Source organism: Diplotaxodon limnothrissa, linkage group LG8, assembly GCF_057381915.1.
Source record: "Diplotaxodon limnothrissa isolate DT_005_m linkage group LG8, D_limnothrissa_male_GT1.1, whole genome shotgun sequence".
In the NCBI taxonomy this organism is placed as follows: domain Eukaryota; kingdom Metazoa; phylum Chordata; class Actinopteri; order Cichliformes; family Cichlidae; genus Diplotaxodon; species Diplotaxodon limnothrissa.
The window spans coordinates 26,975,371-26,994,089 of NC_140603.1; the positions used below are offsets into that span (position 1 = coordinate 26,975,371).

The following is an 18,719-nucleotide window of genomic DNA, read 5'->3' on the forward strand; positions in this document are numbered from 1 at the left end:
AAATATGGGGGAGAGACATGAAATGAGGTAAACAACATGAGGTTCTTTGAGTTTGTCTGGGCAGAAAAGAAAAACATGTCAGGACTTTCGTGCCAGGGCAGGTTTTTATGAATGGACGGGGTTTTTTTTCCTCTCTCTTTTTTGTGAATGAAAAACAACTGGAAAATCCAGTATAAAAGCTAACAGCCTGCCGAGATATGATTGGCTGCTAAGACCCAAACTCCACCTACGGTTGCTAGGATCCTGACTACCAGGCCTCTGATTGGCTAATAGAGGGGACCGAGACTTCATTCATAAGCCAGTGTATTCATCCGGACAAAGGCAAGAAATTCGAGCTCTTGAAGAGGAAATCCACCAATCACGAGTCTCTCTGGACCGAGCCAGAAAAGCACGTCTCCATATTACCCCCAAATCATCTATGCTGGAGAAGTGACAGCACAGCTGGCGTTCAAAGTCACCACACTTCGGTATAAACTTTATCTAAGAGCGTGCGTCAATCAAATCGGGTTTAGTTTAGTTGTTGCCTCTCGACAACACACGCTCACAAAAAATCCAACATCTGTTTTCCCCTCGCAGTTTCTTACAAAAAAAAAGTGGAGCCTGGCAATCTGGGCAGACGTGGCAAAAAGCCCACGAAATGTCTCAAATACACACATCTTATATGTTGTGCACTTTTCTAAACATCCGAAGTGTTTTTGAACCAGAAAGGGGAACTTTTTTGCGCACATTAACTAACAAAGCTGCATCCTTCTGCAAATACAAGTAAATAGATGGTTGCTCGGTTTTTTTTTTTTGTTGTTGTTGTTGTTGTTGTTGTTGTTTTTAACTTTACCTGAAACTTGCAATCTGTCGAGCTGTCTGTCACACTCACACAGACACACACAAACGCAAAAAGAAGATTTGTAAAGAGGGCCGCAGCCCGCTGGGTAATCACTCGCCATCGCTTCCCCTTGGCATTTTTTGTGAATGGAGCTCATTATGCATGCAGCCTCCACGCAGCTCCATTCACAAGCAGCGCTCCCTCCTCTCTCTGCAGGCTGCGTGGATCTCACTCAACTCAGCCTAAATGACCACAAACGGTTAACGGATGGATTATAAGATGGATGGATATCTGGACCAGCAAGTGCCTTACACTTTAGCAAATGTACGTATATTCGGATTAACTCTCCACTTCTCTTTTGCCTGGTTTTTTACGTTTCTGCTACCGGGTTTTGTTTTTGTTTTTTACATTTCTCTCGGCGTCGCGTCTGCACGAGTTTTGGCTGGAGCAGCTGTGTGTGCGTGCGCGCGATAGGAAACTGTTTGTCAAGCCGCTTAAAACTATGAAAAAAAAACCCACTCAAAGTAAAGGATATAATGTGGCGCATTTAATGTTTGTCCGCGGGGTTTCTTACGTGAACGAGTTTGTTTGGAGAACGTGTCAATGTGTGCCAAATGGTCACGTCGTTCAGACGCATACGGCGCGTTTGTTTTTCCAAGATTGCCTCCACAACTGGGAAATCAGTTGTTTTCAGTGGAGCTTGACGCTCACCAACTGCAGTAGGATCTCATTTGTAATCCATGACACTGTTATCATTATTATTATCATCATCATCAGTCCAAGTGGTAGCTTTTGCATCACTTCATGCCATTTTTCCTGGCCATAGTAAAGAGCTGTTAACTGCTTTGACACTGATGTGCTTAAAATGCCCTGTTGGGAGTCCATTTCTCACTTCTTTTCCTCTCTTAACCTCTATGGCTTTTGCAGAAGTCGCAAGGAAATGGGCCCCTAAATAGACTGTTGATGGCAGCGAAAAGGAAATACATGGACACAGAATTGCCCCCTCAGGAATCTGAAGGTAAAGTGAAAGAGTAGAAGTTTTGTCCTCTGGTCTTTTTACATGTTATACATCATGATGTATGGTTAGTGTCAGTCAGTCTGTGTCATAGCTACTGTGTGTCGATGAATATTCACTCTTTGTTTTTCTGTCTTTCTGTTCAGACCTCTTCCAGGATTTAAGCCAGCTCCAAGAGACGTGGCTCACAGAAGGTGAGACTTGGCTGACTCTTAATGTATAATTTCTGTGATGTGACTTTGACAGCCGTGGGGGTTGATGCTACATGTGTCTGGACAGATCTGTAACCACTGAAACCACAAAGAATCGTTTTATTTGATACTAAGATTTGCTTGAAACATTCTGAGACTACTACAGATATGCATGGCTCCCTGTTTTTTGTGCTTATGCCACAACATTTTGCACTTTTATTGAACTGCTTTCAAACTTTATGACAAAGCTAATCGGGTTAGTTTTGCTGCCATACAGGATCTCGATTTTTCTGACTCAACACACATGCTCATAAAATACTCAGAATCCCCCCCACCTCCAAAAAGTGAACACAGACGGGACATTATTAGCTTTGAGCATACCCTATTTTGGCCATGTTGGCATGTAGTATGCGTGCGAGTTAGGGGCCAATGCAAACAAACAGGCTGTTTGGCTTGTGTCACTCAAAGGCGCATAGCGATGAAATGAGGCCCAGTCAGAGGTGATTGTCAGCTAGTAGACTTAATAAGTGCACTGATGACGTGAGCTGCAATGGAGTAATTATACTGTATGTCAAGAGGGGGAAAACAACACAACCAGTGAGTCACTGAGTGGGTTATTTTTTTTTTAGTGGTAACCTGGAGCACAGCAGTGGCAGGACAGTGAGTTTAAATTTGCAGAAAAGCTGCAAGTAAATTGAGAAGATCATCACTGGGTGTGAATTTTGTTGTGTCAATTGCTTTGATGGGGAAGATTAATAAAATATGCCATTCACTCCAATGTGAGCCAGAACAACCTGATAAATGCTGCTTAAGGTCATTTTCTACTCTGTTTGCTTACTTGAATGTTTGAACTTCACCATGCAGAATGAATGTGCAGACGATTAAAGTTGGACGCTTTTTTTAATGTTTGTCTGCTGCATATGCACAAAACTAAGGGTGGTCTAATATGCAGTGAGAGGGTACTTTTCCTTGAAGTTGGAGATGCGTTATATTCCTCAGTTAAATTTGGGAATTGAAAAATATTAATGTGTTCATAGGCTCAAGATTGTTTCATGCGCTGTGCTTTGAATTTTGGGGACAGTCGTGCACAAATTATTGCTCCGAGCAGTGTTTTTTAGTGTCTTTGGTTTCTTTCTAAACTATGGTTCTCAAAGGTTTGAGGGCTAAAGCCAAAGGGTCAATTTATTTATGAGTACATTTAAAAAACAGGGATTTACTAAGGTGCTATATAAGTAAAAATGCATTAAAATAACATTTAAAAAAATGGATATCAGTCAGGTTTAAAAGCCAATGAATGAAAATAGAATATACAAATAAAGACAGTTTGTGCCACACTTTAGGATCAGCTCCTGTTAATTTAGTTTGCCATCAATGGAAAACTCATGATGTATCATTAAAACATGTATGCCTATAGATAGATGGATAGATATAGTGTCCATCACGTCCTCTCACGTCATCTTTGGGCCAATAGAAAGCTTTGATACATTAACCTATAAAGAAGTTAATCACTTTTCTCAAAGAGCAACAAACCTTCCTGTTGCTATGTAGATCAATTAGCCAGCTCATTTTGACACTATGGACTCAACCCCTAGTAGGACAAAATGCCCTACTAGGGGATATTTTCATCTCCGTTGTGTTTCCCGATGCACATAAAGTGGTAGTAGTTGTTTTACGTTTTTTGTTTTTAAAAAATATTACTTAGTCATGTACAACTGTAAAATAAGCCAAAGCAAAGGGGGATATGAATAAAACTGCTGGTGTAGCTCAGTCAAATAAGGCAGCCAAAATTATATTTTAGTCATCATTTCATGGAAAGTGGTAGCTAGCAACTCCTCCTTAACGACACTGTGCATGCAGTGAAAGAGTGATCGGGGAGTAGCGTGCAGTCTGTCATGTTTCTTAGTCACAAAAAAATGCTTTAAAAAAATATTGTTCTCTAGTTGGCTAATCTAGTCTAAGCCCATGTTTAATCAGCATCTGTTAACATTTTGGTCGACCAGTTAACTCATTTAGTAGGATGAAAAGTGTCTTTTTTTTTTTTTCCTTCCATGTTCCCCCCCCAAAAAATGTAAAATCTCTTGTAAACATATTTTTGGTGGAACCTGAATGTGATCAATGTGTGTCTTTTGACTTGATTAAGGATCGTTGGATTACTTTTAACAGTCAAATGGGACCCATTCTGAGTCATCTGTAGTACATAGGAGAATAAGGGAGGTGAAGCAACTTTGATCTGAGACCTTGTGGAAAGCGCTTGTGTCTGCCCAAACAGCAGATGGATATTTAAATAGATCCTACTTCTGAGCCAGCTACTGTTTACAGCAAACAATGTCGTTTCCACGTTAGCTTCCACACCTTTTCACATGCGGCGTCAAATACCTGCAATTTCTCTTCACACCAGCGTCTCGCTTTAACAAAAAGACAAGACCCCAAACCAATAAAGTGCAACGATGAAAGTCACTTCAAAGCTGAGGCCCTATTTGTATTCACACATTTGGCTATTAAAGGCCACACTTAAATGTACCTTCTCCACTTACCTCCAGTGGTGTTAAGCCATTTAGATATCTTTGCCAACAACTTTACTACATAGAAGCTAAATTAAGTTTAGTTTGTGGCGCTCACAGTCTTGAAATGTTGCTTCCCAGATACAGTGTTGTGGTTACGCTGACTAATTCACGGGGCCTTTTTAGTTCGCATAGCAACTTCCTACCAAAGAAACGGTCCCTTTGAAATCTGATAATGGACGTTTGACTGTTTCAATCTCAGTTTTTCAGATATTTAAGTCACTTGTAGAGTTTTCTCTAGAGATCCTGGAACAATAAAACCTAAAACTGTCTGCATGGCTAAACACCACAGAAAGCAACATTTAAAGTGAAAATTAGGCCCTTTCTATAATTAGATAAACCAGGCGTTTAAAGGAATTTAAAACATTGTTTGGCAGCTTATTGTTGAGTCACAGAGAGTGAAGGAGGGGGTGGGGGAAAGACCAAACGAAGTGTGTAAGTGTAACTTTATCAAAGTGTTATTTAACCCTAAGTATGGGGCTTGTTTTCAGCTTTCAGCTAAGACCTCTCCTTTCCTGTTGCATTAATTAAAGACCTTATCATGAGTGATTGCAGTTGTGAGGGATTCACCGAGGTTGTAAAAGCTGGTTTGCTGGAGGGATTTTTTTTTTCTACCAAAGGAGAGCGGAAGCAGGAGTGAGACAAAAAGGGTGAAGCGCTGAATGGCAAGAGTTCAGGAGCTTGTCACATCTTGTCTGATTTCTGGGCCTTTAGGTTTGTATGTCTGTAGCTGTTTAGCTCCTCCCAGGATCTCCCACTGTGAGAAGAAAGGGGGGGGGGGAGTCATTCAAGGTGCCTGGAAGCATCGAGGAGAACATGCGTCTGTGCCCGAATAAACACACTTTCCTTCTTGTGCTGACTTGCATCTCAAAGTCCCTGATGAGGTGTTCCTGGAAACAAATCAGATACACGTGCAAGCGCTCATACGCACACAGGAAAGTGTGCAGACACAAACGCACACACAAACACACAGGATGATGCCTGATGCTCATCATTTGTTTTCCCTCTCCCGCGTTTCTACGAGGTCCAGCATGTTCCGCTTTGGACATGTTGAAACTAGTGGAAATGATTGATTGTTGGATGTGCAGAACTAAATATTGGCCCCTGCTCTGTCTCATACGGCAGCTTTATTCCTCCCCCCTGAGGGCAAAAGACTGAAAAGTTAAAAGGGGGTAATATTATTATGGTATAGTAAACCACAGGATGCGGCATTATATAAGAAATCGATGTCATTTATCAGAACATGCTCCAAAACGGAGTCATCCGGTTTCCTCTGCACAGGAAGGAGGAGTGTGACAACAAGAAAGTGGATTTGAATTTCTTATTTCCTCTTTTTGTCCTCTGCCTCTGCTGCTCGCTCGCTGTCTGAGTTTTGTTGTCTCCACTGATGAAGTGAGAGAGCGAGCGATGAGGCCACTGAGGTCGAACGCTGGGTCAGATTGTGGTTCTTGGGTGAGGTTACAATCAAAGGTCCTGTTGCAGAGTTGCAGTGCCATCTGCAAATGTCTTTTTGTAAGGTTAAAAAAAAGTTGCTCTTTATCTAAAAAGTAGATACTTTTCCTCTTTTTAGTGGGTAAATGATGCTTAAGTACCCACAGTGTGTTTTTTGTAGCTCATAACCTGATTGGGTTCATGATATTTAATGATACCCATCAAATTTTCCTTACCAGTTAGGTTGTACCATGACATAAGTTTGAGTCCCAAGCAATGGAAACACTTAAAGTCCACACTCTTGTGTAGCTGGAGCATTGCCAGATTAAAAAGGTTGCGAGCTCTGGCTCTGCGCTACGATTAGGGTTAGGTCATTAACTCGAGGGTTGGCAAAAGAAATGCCAGTGCGTGTATCTGACCTCTTCACCCTTAGTAGGGTGTTGGCAGTCCAACGATTTAGGCTTTTCAACTGCGTTTGTGTGACTCAAAGTCCAAAGCTCCAAAAGGATAATTGTGAATGGGGTTTGGAAAGAGTAGCACAATAGCGTCTGTCTAGCTCTGCTGCACCTGGGCTTGGCGTCGCTGGCTCTGCTTATTCAGTTAGATCCTAGATGAGATTCATTATGAGAGAGTGCCTAATCAGGCCCACTGAAAATGTACACCACTGCAAGTCATTACAGATCAGATGAAGATATCACATATCACCGTATTGACTCGTCTATTTTTACAAATCAGTGTAAGTTGGGTGTATTTTGTTTCTTAGATGCAAACTTTTCTATCACTGAAAGGTAACTGAATATAATTTGGGTTAATATATTACTCACATTAAATAGTATTCACTCTCACATATGGAGGGCACTTTACTAAAGTCACATATCCATTGTCTCTAATGCCTTTTATCAATCTACACAATATTTGGGGGATTTAAATCACATCATGTAGCTTTTAATGGGACTGAAACTTGGCTGGAATTTGGGGATTTATGCTTGCAGATTCATTTTTATTTTAATCACTCACCGGCCACTTTAAGTATAACTGCTGCACAACCTTTTCAAGGGTTTACAGTGAACGGTGCAAAAAGCAAAAATAACCAACGAGCGGCTGTTCTCTGGGCAAAAATTCCTTCTTGATGTTAAAGGGATGAGATTGTTTTGAGGAAGGCAACAGTAACTCAAATAACCAGGCATGCAAAAGAGCATATCTTAACGCACAAGATGCGAAACCTTCAAGTAGAAGACCACACCAGGAGTCGCTCCTGTCAGCTAGAAACAGGAAACTGAGGCTACAATTTGCAATAGCTCGAAAAAATCGGACAACAGAAAATTGTACAAACATCATCAGGTATGAGTTTCTGCTGTGACATTTAGATGGTGAGGTCAGAACTTGGTGTAAACATCACGAAAGCGTGGTAGCATCCTGCTTTATTACCGACTGAGCATTGTTTCAGTATCACGTCATATGGACCAAAGTCTCTGAGGAATGTTTCCATCGCCTTGTTGAATTTATGCCATGAAGAATGCAGTCCTGAAAGCAAAATGGGCTCCAACCCAGTGCTAGCAAGGTACACTTAATAAAGCGGTCGGTCAATGTAGCTCTATTATATTCAAGAGAATACAGCCAATATGGCACACCAAAACAATCTAGATACTTGATAACCCTACAAGCAAAAAGAAAATTATCTAGACTTGATTTTGTGGGGAACTATTCACGTAATCTTCACTTGCTCTTGTTTCGCTCTTCCACTTCTTCTTTTTGCTTTTAGTTTCCTTGTTTTCTCTCTACTTCTATTTTAAGCCAGTCGCCATCTCTGCAGAAGATGAAATCCAGACTGCTTTTAGATTGTTAGACAAAAGTCCCCAACTCTTTGGAAACAAATCAAAAAAGAAAAGAGCTGGTTTGTCACACCATGTGACAGATCTCTTCACTGGTTTGGCCAGAGCGGCTTGTATTGTCTGTTGGGATTTCGAGTAGAAACTAGATAACACCTGCCTGTTAGTGACGGGTTTGAGATGAGTGTTTTTAAAGAGGCGGAGGGAACTTTCACTTATAGACAAAAACATTGTGAAATCGAAGCGGGCAGGCTGGGTGGGGGAGTGGGGGGCTGAAGGACTTTATTTCCTCTATATAATAGTCTTAAAGCAAGGGCAAAGAAAAATTTGTATTTTCTCCGACTTGGTGTGACTGCTACAAATGCTACACAAAACCAGTTTGGCAGGTTAACATCTACAGTGTATCCATGTTGTTGTTTTATTGATTTATCGATGAGTAAACTGCTGGCATGCTACACACACAAATCATGAAGGTCACCTGAATGAGCACGACTCAGATTTCAAAGAAGAGAAGAAAGTTACACCATCAGAGATGAAAGAAAGGTAGAGAAATATTAGATTCTTGTCTAAAACACAATCTGTTTCTTCTTAATTTCAGCTCAGGTTCCTGACAGCGATGAGCAATTTGTTCCTGATTTCCATTCTGAGAACTGTGAGTATATTCAGTTTTTGTCCTTTAAACGAATGTCTGGAAATGCGCTCTGTGTCAGTTTCATAGAAAACAAAACTCTGGCCTTTTGACCACACTTTGTCACAAAATTTCTAATTCAATCAGTATTGAGTCATGTAACACACAGTGCTGTACATGCCCGTCTAACCCCATCTTTCTGCTTTGGCATTTAGCCTGTTCATATAATTCCTGTTGAATTTTGCATGTTACGAGAAAGACGGGATGAAAGCAGCGGTCAGATTTGGGCTGTGAAGCCACCAGAGGCTTACGTGGGGATACTGTAACTCGCTGATGTTACAGTAATCTCTTTGGGAGGCAAAGCTATGCAGAAACAGAGGGGCTAATGACCCAGTCAACATGGAGTGAGTTTGGATCCTGGCATTATGTCCTGCCGCCATCCATTTGCATGCCTTTGAAAAGTTGAATGGAGACGGCCCAGGAAACCAGTAAAAAAATTATTCAGGGCCCAGGTACAAAGATGGCCTTTTGTCCACATCGGAAGGTGTAAAATAGAAAAGCAAATTCCTGGGCTGCACAACTGAGCGCCTATTTGAATGAGTTTCCCTTTCTTGTTGTGTGTTTTAACAATGGCGATTCAGGATATGGGTGGGAGTACGTGTTGCTCTACAAACAGTTTTTTGTTTTTTTCGGCCCCATTCAGCACATTGAAGGCTTCTCCGTCTTAAGCAATGACACCGAAATGGCTGGAATCTTAAAGGAATCTTAAAGGGAACTTCTAGAATTAATCCCACCCCCTAAGTAAAACTGGCAGCTTTGGTTCCCGGTCAAAGGCGCTTCCTCCATGTGACTTTTGTGTGCAAACATCATGTGATTTAACCAGCTCCGTGTCACCACTGTTCAGCCCCTCGGTGACACATGCCCTGCGCAATATTGTCACTGTGTCGGCCGACAATGCGGAGGAGGATGTGCGGATGATCCCCGGGCCACACAGAGGTCATGTCTACTTAACCCCCTGGACTGTCAGCCAATCAGCTGTCAGGCCTCCACTAAGGGTTGACCTGGGTATGATTTGCAGGGTCAGCGGGGCTTCAATTTGACAGGCAGCTCACTTATACGCAGCAGAGACACTCCTGCGTTGACAGACAGTGTCCCTGCTGATCACGGTCAATAGCCGCTGAGTCCACTTAGAGCATCTCTATTCAGCTCTGACTGGTGGAAAACTGAAGCTGACAAGCGACTTTAAATATTTGCGCTTGTTCTGTTCCCATGCTGAACTGAAAAGGCGTTCTCAGCAAGTGTTTAAAAAAGAAAGAGGTGACTCACCTATTTTGGAAACTCAAAAACATTGAGAAAAAAAAAAACATAAAGGAAAGCCTTAATCCCAGGTGACCGGAATATAATTGAGGCCTCCACTGAATAAGCATCCTAGTAAAAAATTAAACATTGTTGTTTACCGAGTCAAGTTGTTACCTGCATGGGTGTGGTGCTGACGAAGGGAGGAAATGTGGAGCCAGTGAAATGGCAAAAGAGAGGCAAAAACATTGGAACATGTTGGAATGCTAGATTAGAGAAGAGGAGGGGGCAAAGCAGGGATTGTGCAATACCTGCACATCTGGTAAATCTATCTCATCTGGTCCATTCTCCCTCAGTTCACAGCTAACAAGCATGCTCTGTCTGCAGGCCGCCACTGAGGGAAGGTTATGCAAACATGCAACTTTTATGTACTTGCTGACCTGCCTGTGTGTGCTTAAAGGTAATTGAGCCATTGGTGATAACAGTGCACCCTATGTTTTTTCCATCGGCTTCATGTGATTGCCCGTGAGGATTAATGCTTGTTTTTCTGTGGTGACAGCACCTTCAAGGGTTAGGCTGATGCTACTGTCAGACAGATTACTTTGTCTGTTTACTGCCTTCGGGGGAGAAACACATGGAGGTGTCAGTCAAATTTACAGTGCACAAGCGTAATTAAAATAGTTTAGACGCGTCACTAGTTTCGCACTAAAAGGCCACAGTCGGAGGGTTTGCCGAGGCTTTGCCTGCACTGAGAGCTTGTTCTTTGTTCAAGTATGTTGTTTACACTTGGAGCAGCTCGAGAGATGTGACCCATTCATAAATTTTCTTCCCTGTGTGCGTAAAAGGAAGTGTGCCTCTCCCTCCCCCCTCTTTCTCTCTCTCTCTCTTGCGCTTTCTCCCTCTCTCAGTCCTCTCCTTCAGTCTTCATTCATAAAAAAGCCCTACAGTACTACAGACCCCCCCCCCCCCCCCCGCCTTTCTGACCCCCCCCCCCCCCCCCCCCGCTCTTCAAGTAGATACTCCAAACTCCTCCCTCCCTTCCTGTGTCTGTACAAACTAAGTCAAATTTAAAAATCTGGACTCCCCTTTCCCTTTTCTCTCTACCTCTCTCTGTCTTTCTCTCCAAACACACACATTCATGCACACACTGAGTGTTCCAAGATGTGAACTAATCCAGTGATTTTAAGAGTTGTGTGGGACGATTGTTTAGTTTTGTGCCTTGCAGTAATTATATAGGAAGTTGTGGCTATAGAATGCTGTTACAGTTCTTCTCGGCGAGTAAGTTTACCAAGGGAGAGAAAGCAAAATGACAAAGAGCGAGAGTTTCTGAGGGCAAAGGGGGAAGAAAAGAAAAAGAGATGAACACATAAAACTGAAAATCAACTTTGTCAAAATAATTTCTACCTTTCGTCCTTCTGGGGTCCTTACACATTGTCTACATGCAGCTGTTTTTCCATTTTATTCTTTGCAACCTTTTCTTTAATTGTAGCACACCATGCTATGAAATAGGGCTGCATGATCCGTTTCTATACACTGTCCAGAAAGTGTCAAAAGGTGTCTGAAAAGCCCAAAGGCATCATTGTCAGATTGCTTGTTTTGTCTGACCGACATTAAAAGGCTGAAGTTATGCAAGATATAATCACAAACTGTGTATAAAACATAGACATAGCCACCGCAGTGGCACCTGTTTGTTTTGCGAACTCTTATTCTGAAGCCTCAGTTTTAGCATTGTGGCTATCTTGGTGTTTGGAAGCAAGGAGAGGCTTTATTTTGGCAAGCAGGTGGAGTGTTGGGTTATCTGGAAGAGCTGAGGAAGCTTGGTTAGCACACCGCATCTGTAGACTGTATCCATGCATTGCACAGACACCTGCAAATCTGTGCATTAAATTCTAGACGTATTTATATGCTAGTTGGCACTAAATCTTGAGCAGAAGAGGATGGTGGCTAAAGGTACCTCTCACCACCTGTTAAGGTAGCCCAGCCTCTAATGATGCATTGCAATCAATCCTAGTCAGTTTGTGGCACTGAGCACAGCTCGTCTGCCACCCATCTCTTTGCAATGGTTGACTGTAGTTGATTGGAGGAATTTCTGAATTTTGTTTCAGATTAGAGGGTCTGTCTAGTAATAGAACGAATAGACTGACTCCATCTTACTGCCTTTTTGATCAGTCTTTGACAGAATCAGAATAGATTTGACACGTTTGCCTAAAAATATAACTATTTAAACTGTTACTAAAAGTTGCTGATTCTCTTTCTAAAGAAAGGAAAGAAGGTAGAAAAAAGAAGAAAAGGTTCCAGTAACCCAGCTCTAACTAAATCCTCCCAGCAGCGTGGCTCTCTGGCTCCCTGTGTTCTGCTTTGTCATGAATTCACAGCGTTCCTCTTGTTTGGGTTGTTTTTCTGGATCCGAACTGGCCCAATCAGGCCCTATTTGGAGCGTGGGGCGATGGGTGAATCGAACCCATCCCCACCCCCTTTCCCTGCTCCCTCTTTCCCCAAAAGAGAAACATGCAGCTCTGTGTTCTCCACTTTCCAAAATACAGCTGCTATGCAACAAAGTGTGCAAAAACATCCAGGTGCCTGCCAGACATGCACAGATACCGCTCGCCTTCTCGCTCTGGGGGAGGCGAGCCTTCCTCAATGACTGTGTTTGTTGCGGCATTTTGTTTTGTTTATGAGTAAAACACTTGATTTCTCTAACATGAACATATGATTTCTTTTGACAGCTTCTCCTCCACTTACTCACGCATGTACATAAACACACTTGGGCTGGTATACGTTTTGTTTTTTATACACAGGCTTCAGCCCTGCAGTTTTATGAATGGGTTGGTTGTGAAAGACTGGCTGAGGCAGCACATTGAGTTAGGGGGAGTAAACCTTCATTCATGACATTAACATGAGTTATTCCTCTACCAAAACACCTATAGAAGTACAGGCTTCTTTTCTGCCAGTCTTTGACTGACAACAGTGATACAGAGAGTTTGTTTTGCTAGGTCTTTATTTGTATTTTCTCTGTTTGGTAGAGTTAGAGCCACATGTTTGGTTTAAATGTCCTAAATTCAGTTAAGATGGGACCTTTTAAATATACATAAAAGTTACTTTAGGTTTACAACATCTTTTAGTCATGTTTTAGGCAATCAAATCCACTGAAAAGGAGTTTGTAATGTCTACAATGTAGAGGAAAAGGCGTTTAATAACTTCCAGTGGGGAAGTTAAAGCTGAACTCCTGTGTTGATTCAGAACAGCCCTGTAAAAGCCAGGGGGCCATGGGGGATTTGAGCCAGGCAGCACAGCCCGCATGTCAGCAGCATAGTTCTGTGAATGGACAGCAGTATGTGTTTTATTACAGGAGAGTGATGGGAGGTGTATGTGCAAGGAAAAAAGGGTTGATGGGATGCTCATATGCATGCCTGTCTCTTTCTGTGTTATTTACATGAACAGCTTTGCTTTCTGCAGCTGGAATTTTTCTCTTTTAAAGGAGAGCACAGACCAAAGTGGGGAACAGATGCCGTGGAAGAGGGTGAGGCCATAAAAACAACAGTAGCTTAACTTGATTGAATAATAATAGGAAGAAGCAGCAATTGCAATGACAAAGGCCAGTTTGAACATGTTGGCTGTTATGATAATCAGTGTTTATTACAACTTTAGTGTCAATTTGGATTTGACAATTAGGCATCTCTTTTAAGTACACGTTCCACGTTCCATAAAAGCTAAAAATAAGTCGGTGCTTACTTTTGGCTTCACACGAGACTCTGTTACTTCCCCTTATTCCCTGGACCTTTAGAGGGGAACGTAACAAGGCGTATGATTCTTGCTTCGGGTGCGAGACGTCCCGGACGAGCCCCCACTTGTTACGTTCCCCCCTAAAGGTCCTGGGGATGAGGGGAAGTAACAAAAAAGTGTCCGGATTGAAAAAGGAGAGAAAGAGGCAAGCTGGTTTAATTAAAAGGCTTTATTAACGTTTCAACAATACTAATTCAAAGAGACGGTCAAGCCGCTATCACTCTTTTAAAGGGAAACACAACAAAACTCAGTAGTTGGTCAAAGCCCTGGAAAGTAAGTAAAACAAAATGTTAATCACCAAACACACTCCTCTCCACAGAGCAGGAGTAATCGAGCAGGATGCGCGCACACACAGTTCACCAGCTGAGCCTAGAGCTCACCTTTCTCTGGCCTTAAGTACCTCTAACTGCTGATTGGAGTCAGCTGTACCCAACGGACGGCACTTAGGCAGAAGAGACCACACCCACACCAGGGCAATTTCAACAGACTCGAACCCCATTCACCTTGGTGGAAGTCATCTGGAGACTTTACTCACCCAATCCGTATGAAAAGACCTGTGATTGGCCCGAAAACGAAACCCAGGGCAGGTGCAGGAGTCTAGTTTACCTTCAGTCCACTTCAATCTCAATATCCTGAAAGTTTATAGGGTTTTGCTCCAGTTAGGCATAAAAACAAGTTGTAAGACACTTAAAATAAGAGAGAACTGGTAAAATGACCATCTACAGTACATATACAGTTGTCCAGTATAATTACAATTATTCCCAACATTTTCAGCTCCACTTCTTCCCCCTCTTCTTCAACCCTTTCTGAAGTCATAATCACTTTAAGTTTGTAACTTTCCCAAACAGAAGTTTTGACTGTCCATGACAGAACTCAGACTTTAGCACTGTTTATACTTTACTTAACCCAACCCCATCTAAACCATTATTTGGCTTTGTCCCTTGTATGGTGGCCATCATCATGTGTACCGCAGCGCTCAACATTTTTAGACATTACCCAGCTTAGCTGCTTGAGAGAACACAAAGCTCCAACACAGTCAGTTGAGGCGTTAAGGAGTCTTTAACCTGCCGGCTTGTTAGCACAAAGTACTTGTTATGCCTAACTGAGCCCATGTGAGAATAACTTGGACAGTAAAAGTCTGGTGAATTCCCAGTAAGCAAGTGGGCATCATGTGCTCCCTTCTGCACAGGCTACCCAGACAGCACCGTCGTCTAAGAGACAAAGCCTGACACTATGTGCTAGAACTGAGAGGGGGCAACTTCAGCTTTCACAGCTCATGTAAGAAAATGACTTTGATATTTTGCAATTTTGCAAACTAAATTTGTCTTTAGAACCACCTGTGTTGTCATTCCTCTCTAATTTTTTTTCCTTGTACCAATGCTGCTGCCTTTCCATCAGTTTTACGATAAAACAAAGAAATTAGTAGCTGCATGGCCAACCAGACAGTTCAGCAAACACAGTTATCAACACACCAAACACGTCCAGCTTCTGAGCAGAGGAGGTCAATGCATAGTAACCTGCTGACACACAGCAGAAGGTGTGTAGCGTGAGCTGAGAGCTGGCATACGCTGATATTGATCCTCGCTAGTCCAGGAGAGGAACAGGAGGAGATGGAGAGGGTGGATGGATGACTTGATAAAGATAAAGCAGAGATAAATCAGTCTGTAGGAGAGGGAGGGGAAAGTGGAGGGCTAGGAGCGGGTCAAACGTGCCACGAAGCATTACGGTCAAGATCACTATCGAGAGGGCCGGGGGTGGGGGCTTTCTGAGAAGTGCGGGAAGAGCTGTGGATGTGGCATGCTCACTGATAATTTCAAGGAAGGTGTCCCGGCCTTTCAGTGTGTTATCTCCTCCTTCTGATGAGGTAGATTTCACCTCCAAATACGTAAAGGCATGCATTCTCACAAACACGTGAACGACTGCACACTCACATCCACGAGATGCCCCGGTGGGCAGCTCATTATATCATTTCAGTAACAGTGTGAGGGGGTGGATCGATCGCTACATTAAACATTAAGAGGGGACAGCTATATTGGGGGCTGAGGGATTGAGAGTCGAGAGTCAATATTGTTCCAGATTAATTACATCCACCTCTCGCCTGTGACGGGATGTCCCTCTCATGGCACGTCCCAAGACAGGAATGTATTGTATCGCCTGCACTAAACAGCAATAAGGCTCCAAGATTTATGGCTGTTCAATGGCCATTTATAAAAAGCCAGCGCTGCACAATTGAAAGTGAAGTGGACAATAGGGAAAACATATGATTTCAGAAGATTTACCAATTAAATTCTGATCCCCTGATACTTTATTTTCTCTCCCTCGTACTCAGTTTTTCCCATTTCTCTTATAACGAGAGCAATATCAATACAAATTGATCCAGTTCACTGAGGATTCAAGGTTGTACTGTAGGAGGAATTCTGGGGGAAGAAATCTAAGTTTAGTTGTTAAGACAACAATTACACCCCTTTCAAAAAATATTGTTTCGATTTCAAAAAATGGGAAGTGATACTATGATGCTTGCAAAACTGTAGCGTCACTGTTGTTCCCATGTTTAGTGTCATTTAGATCTACATCCTGTTAGCCAATGCAACATAGTGCACCAGAGGCGTTCCAACGGCCAACAAAGTCCAGAAAACATTTGTCAGAAGTGCCACTGTGCTATCCAAAGAAATCATCTCTCCGCCCTACTGATACTATAGTACTTTCCATCAATCTCGTTAGGCTTGTTTGGCAGCTATCTGACAACCGTTCTTTAAATATTCAAGTAGCCTGAACCATTATCAGATGAGAGAAGATGATCTGTAAATCTGATAAAGCAGACACTAATGGAGCCAACACTCCTGGGCCTCCCCCGAGCAGACAGACAGTGAAGCCACTCCTGAGCCCGTTGGCTCCCAGAGACGAGGGTGAGTTCGTCTTCCTGATTGTGCAGTGGCCTTAAAAGCATGCACACATGCCCAACACATGTTTCCATGCACCACTGGACAGGCTCGAAACGGTCTGGATCACATTGGTTCGCCTAGCCTCCCTCGCTCTCTTTTTGCTCTCACTCTTGCACATTTTCACACATAAGTAGAAACTTGGCCAAAGTCAGTACCACATTGTGACCAGATTTTGACTTTTTAAACTTCTATTTTTCCCCCCTTTAAGGTTTTAGACGTGCTCTAGATAAAGACAAGTAATTTGTGCAGTCAAATGTTACAATCTTGTGTTCTTAAATACATGTGGAAGACACTCATTTTAGCTACAGTTATAGCTTGTCTTTGATAAATGAGATTTAGGTGATTTTTAAGATTTGCCCTTGGTGCTCTATTTCACAATTACTGGGCACTTTTGACTCTTAAAATGCACATGAAAAATGCAGCCCTAAACTGGGAAAAATGAACAAGGAAAAGAATTGAAATTCATGATATATTTAAGTGTGTGATGTAATGCATGATACAGTGTGTGTTCTATACTATCAGTATTTAAGCTAATAGTTCTTTAACACATAAGATGTATATATTTTCTACAAAAAGATGTACTTTAATTTTTAAATATCATTACAAAATTTAGTTTAGTGAAACGGTAAGAAAGACAATTAAACAAGGTTCCTGCAATTGTTACTAATATGATTGCTTATAATAATATGGCACCCATGATTTAAAAAATGTGTTCTAGCTGGTAGCACCTGTATAAGGATGGGTCATTCATATTCATTGATCATGGTTCATTTTTACTGGATAAACTGATGTAAATTTCAATTCATTCATCTGAACTTTACACAGAAGCAAACTACTTCTGTTCTATTTGTCCAAAAAGTGAATTTCTTACAGCAAATTACTTTTGCCCTTGAATCTCTGCAGAAAGAAAGTAACACAGCATTTCCACAAGCAGAGAGGGAATCCTAATGAGCATGTGCAATCACACTAGCTCGTTTTTGGACTGAGGAATTGCATGTTAGCGCTATCCCTGGTCTCCATATGTACATCGACATGACCGTTTTTTGACCATGACAAATGGTGTAAAAATTGAAAGAAGTAATGCAATAAAGCATTTGTTTCTCTGTTTACTAGGCCAAAACATTCACTTCAACATGCGGTATTAGTCATTTAATATGAAGCTCAAAAATCAGGTACACAGCTGCGATCTATTTATTTTTATCTGTTTAGTGTTTAAAAAAGAGAACCCACACAAAACAAACTATATAAACTTAGAATTAGACCATAAGCTTGGTCTCACAAAGTAAAATCCACCAGTCTGTGCAAAACTTTGACTGTCAACACATGCATTATAGGTTTGATGTAACCTACACTTTAAATGCTTTTAGATTCTTTTATACTGTGCCAGGCATTCTCCTATTATGTCTCCACCACAATGTATTCACTAAGCAAATAACGTGATTCACAGCCTCTGTAAATCAATAACTTCCTTTTTAACCTTTAAAACCATCGTGGCATAATTGGCATCCTTGTTATTATTGATCACTCACCACAAGAGATCAATTGGAAAGAGTGGGAGACCAGGTGTAGGCCATCTTTGCAGCTTGCTTTTAACGTGGCTGTGCAGCACGCTGAGGCCACGTGTCATTCGTTCTGCCATGTACAGCACATTTCATGTGAGACGGGAACCAGATCTCTAGATAACCCCGAGAAGATCCCTCCAAGAGTCCGACTTGAATCTTATTTGTATGATTGGATGCATTAAGTGTGTATTTACGTTACGCTTCACAAGTTCCTCGCTTTAGCAAGCTCCAGTCACCCTGTTTGACACCGAGGCTGATGTCCAATGAGTTATTGTGAGCGAGGCTGTCGTGTGCTGCAGACTTCCAGAGGCTTAGCACTTGGCCAAGCAGCATATAAACATCCAACGTAAGACTCTCCAGATGCACTCCTGTCTTCAGATTGGATTTCCCTACACTAGAGCCTTTAATGGTAGGAAATAATCTGTCCAAAATAAGATGGAAGAGTTCATAGCCAGGTCTCGTCAACTGCACGCAGCAGCTCCTTCACTTAAGATATTAAAATATTTTTGACTGATACAGTTCATGAAAGTTTAATCCCATCATTCTGTCTCTTTCAATCAAGGCGATCGTAGAGATTTTTGCAAAAACTGGTTTAAAATATCAGTCGGTGTCAGTACTATTTGTGTTTTTGTGTGGAACCCCAATAGTGTTTCCTGACATT

The 18,719-nt window shown here is 42.0% G+C and overlaps 1 protein-coding gene across 1 annotated transcript in view; it reads left to right on the plus strand.

Annotated features, from left to right (window-relative positions):
• Window positions 1-1,077: 1,077 nt before the first annotated feature.
• The window catches only part of etv4 (ETS variant transcription factor 4), a 37,426-nt gene continuing 19,784 nt past the window's right edge, over window positions 1,078-18,719 (plus strand). Inside the window, exons 1-4 of the mRNA XM_085361017.1 lie at window positions 1,078-1,144; window positions 1,748-1,838; window positions 1,982-2,029; window positions 8,446-8,499. Coding sequence (XP_085217143.1) covers window positions 1,088-1,144; window positions 1,748-1,838; window positions 1,982-2,029; window positions 8,446-8,499 — 250 coding nt within the window. The 5' untranslated portion in view covers window positions 1,078-1,087. The remainder of the gene's footprint in view (window positions 1,145-1,747; window positions 1,839-1,981; window positions 2,030-8,445; window positions 8,500-18,719) is intronic.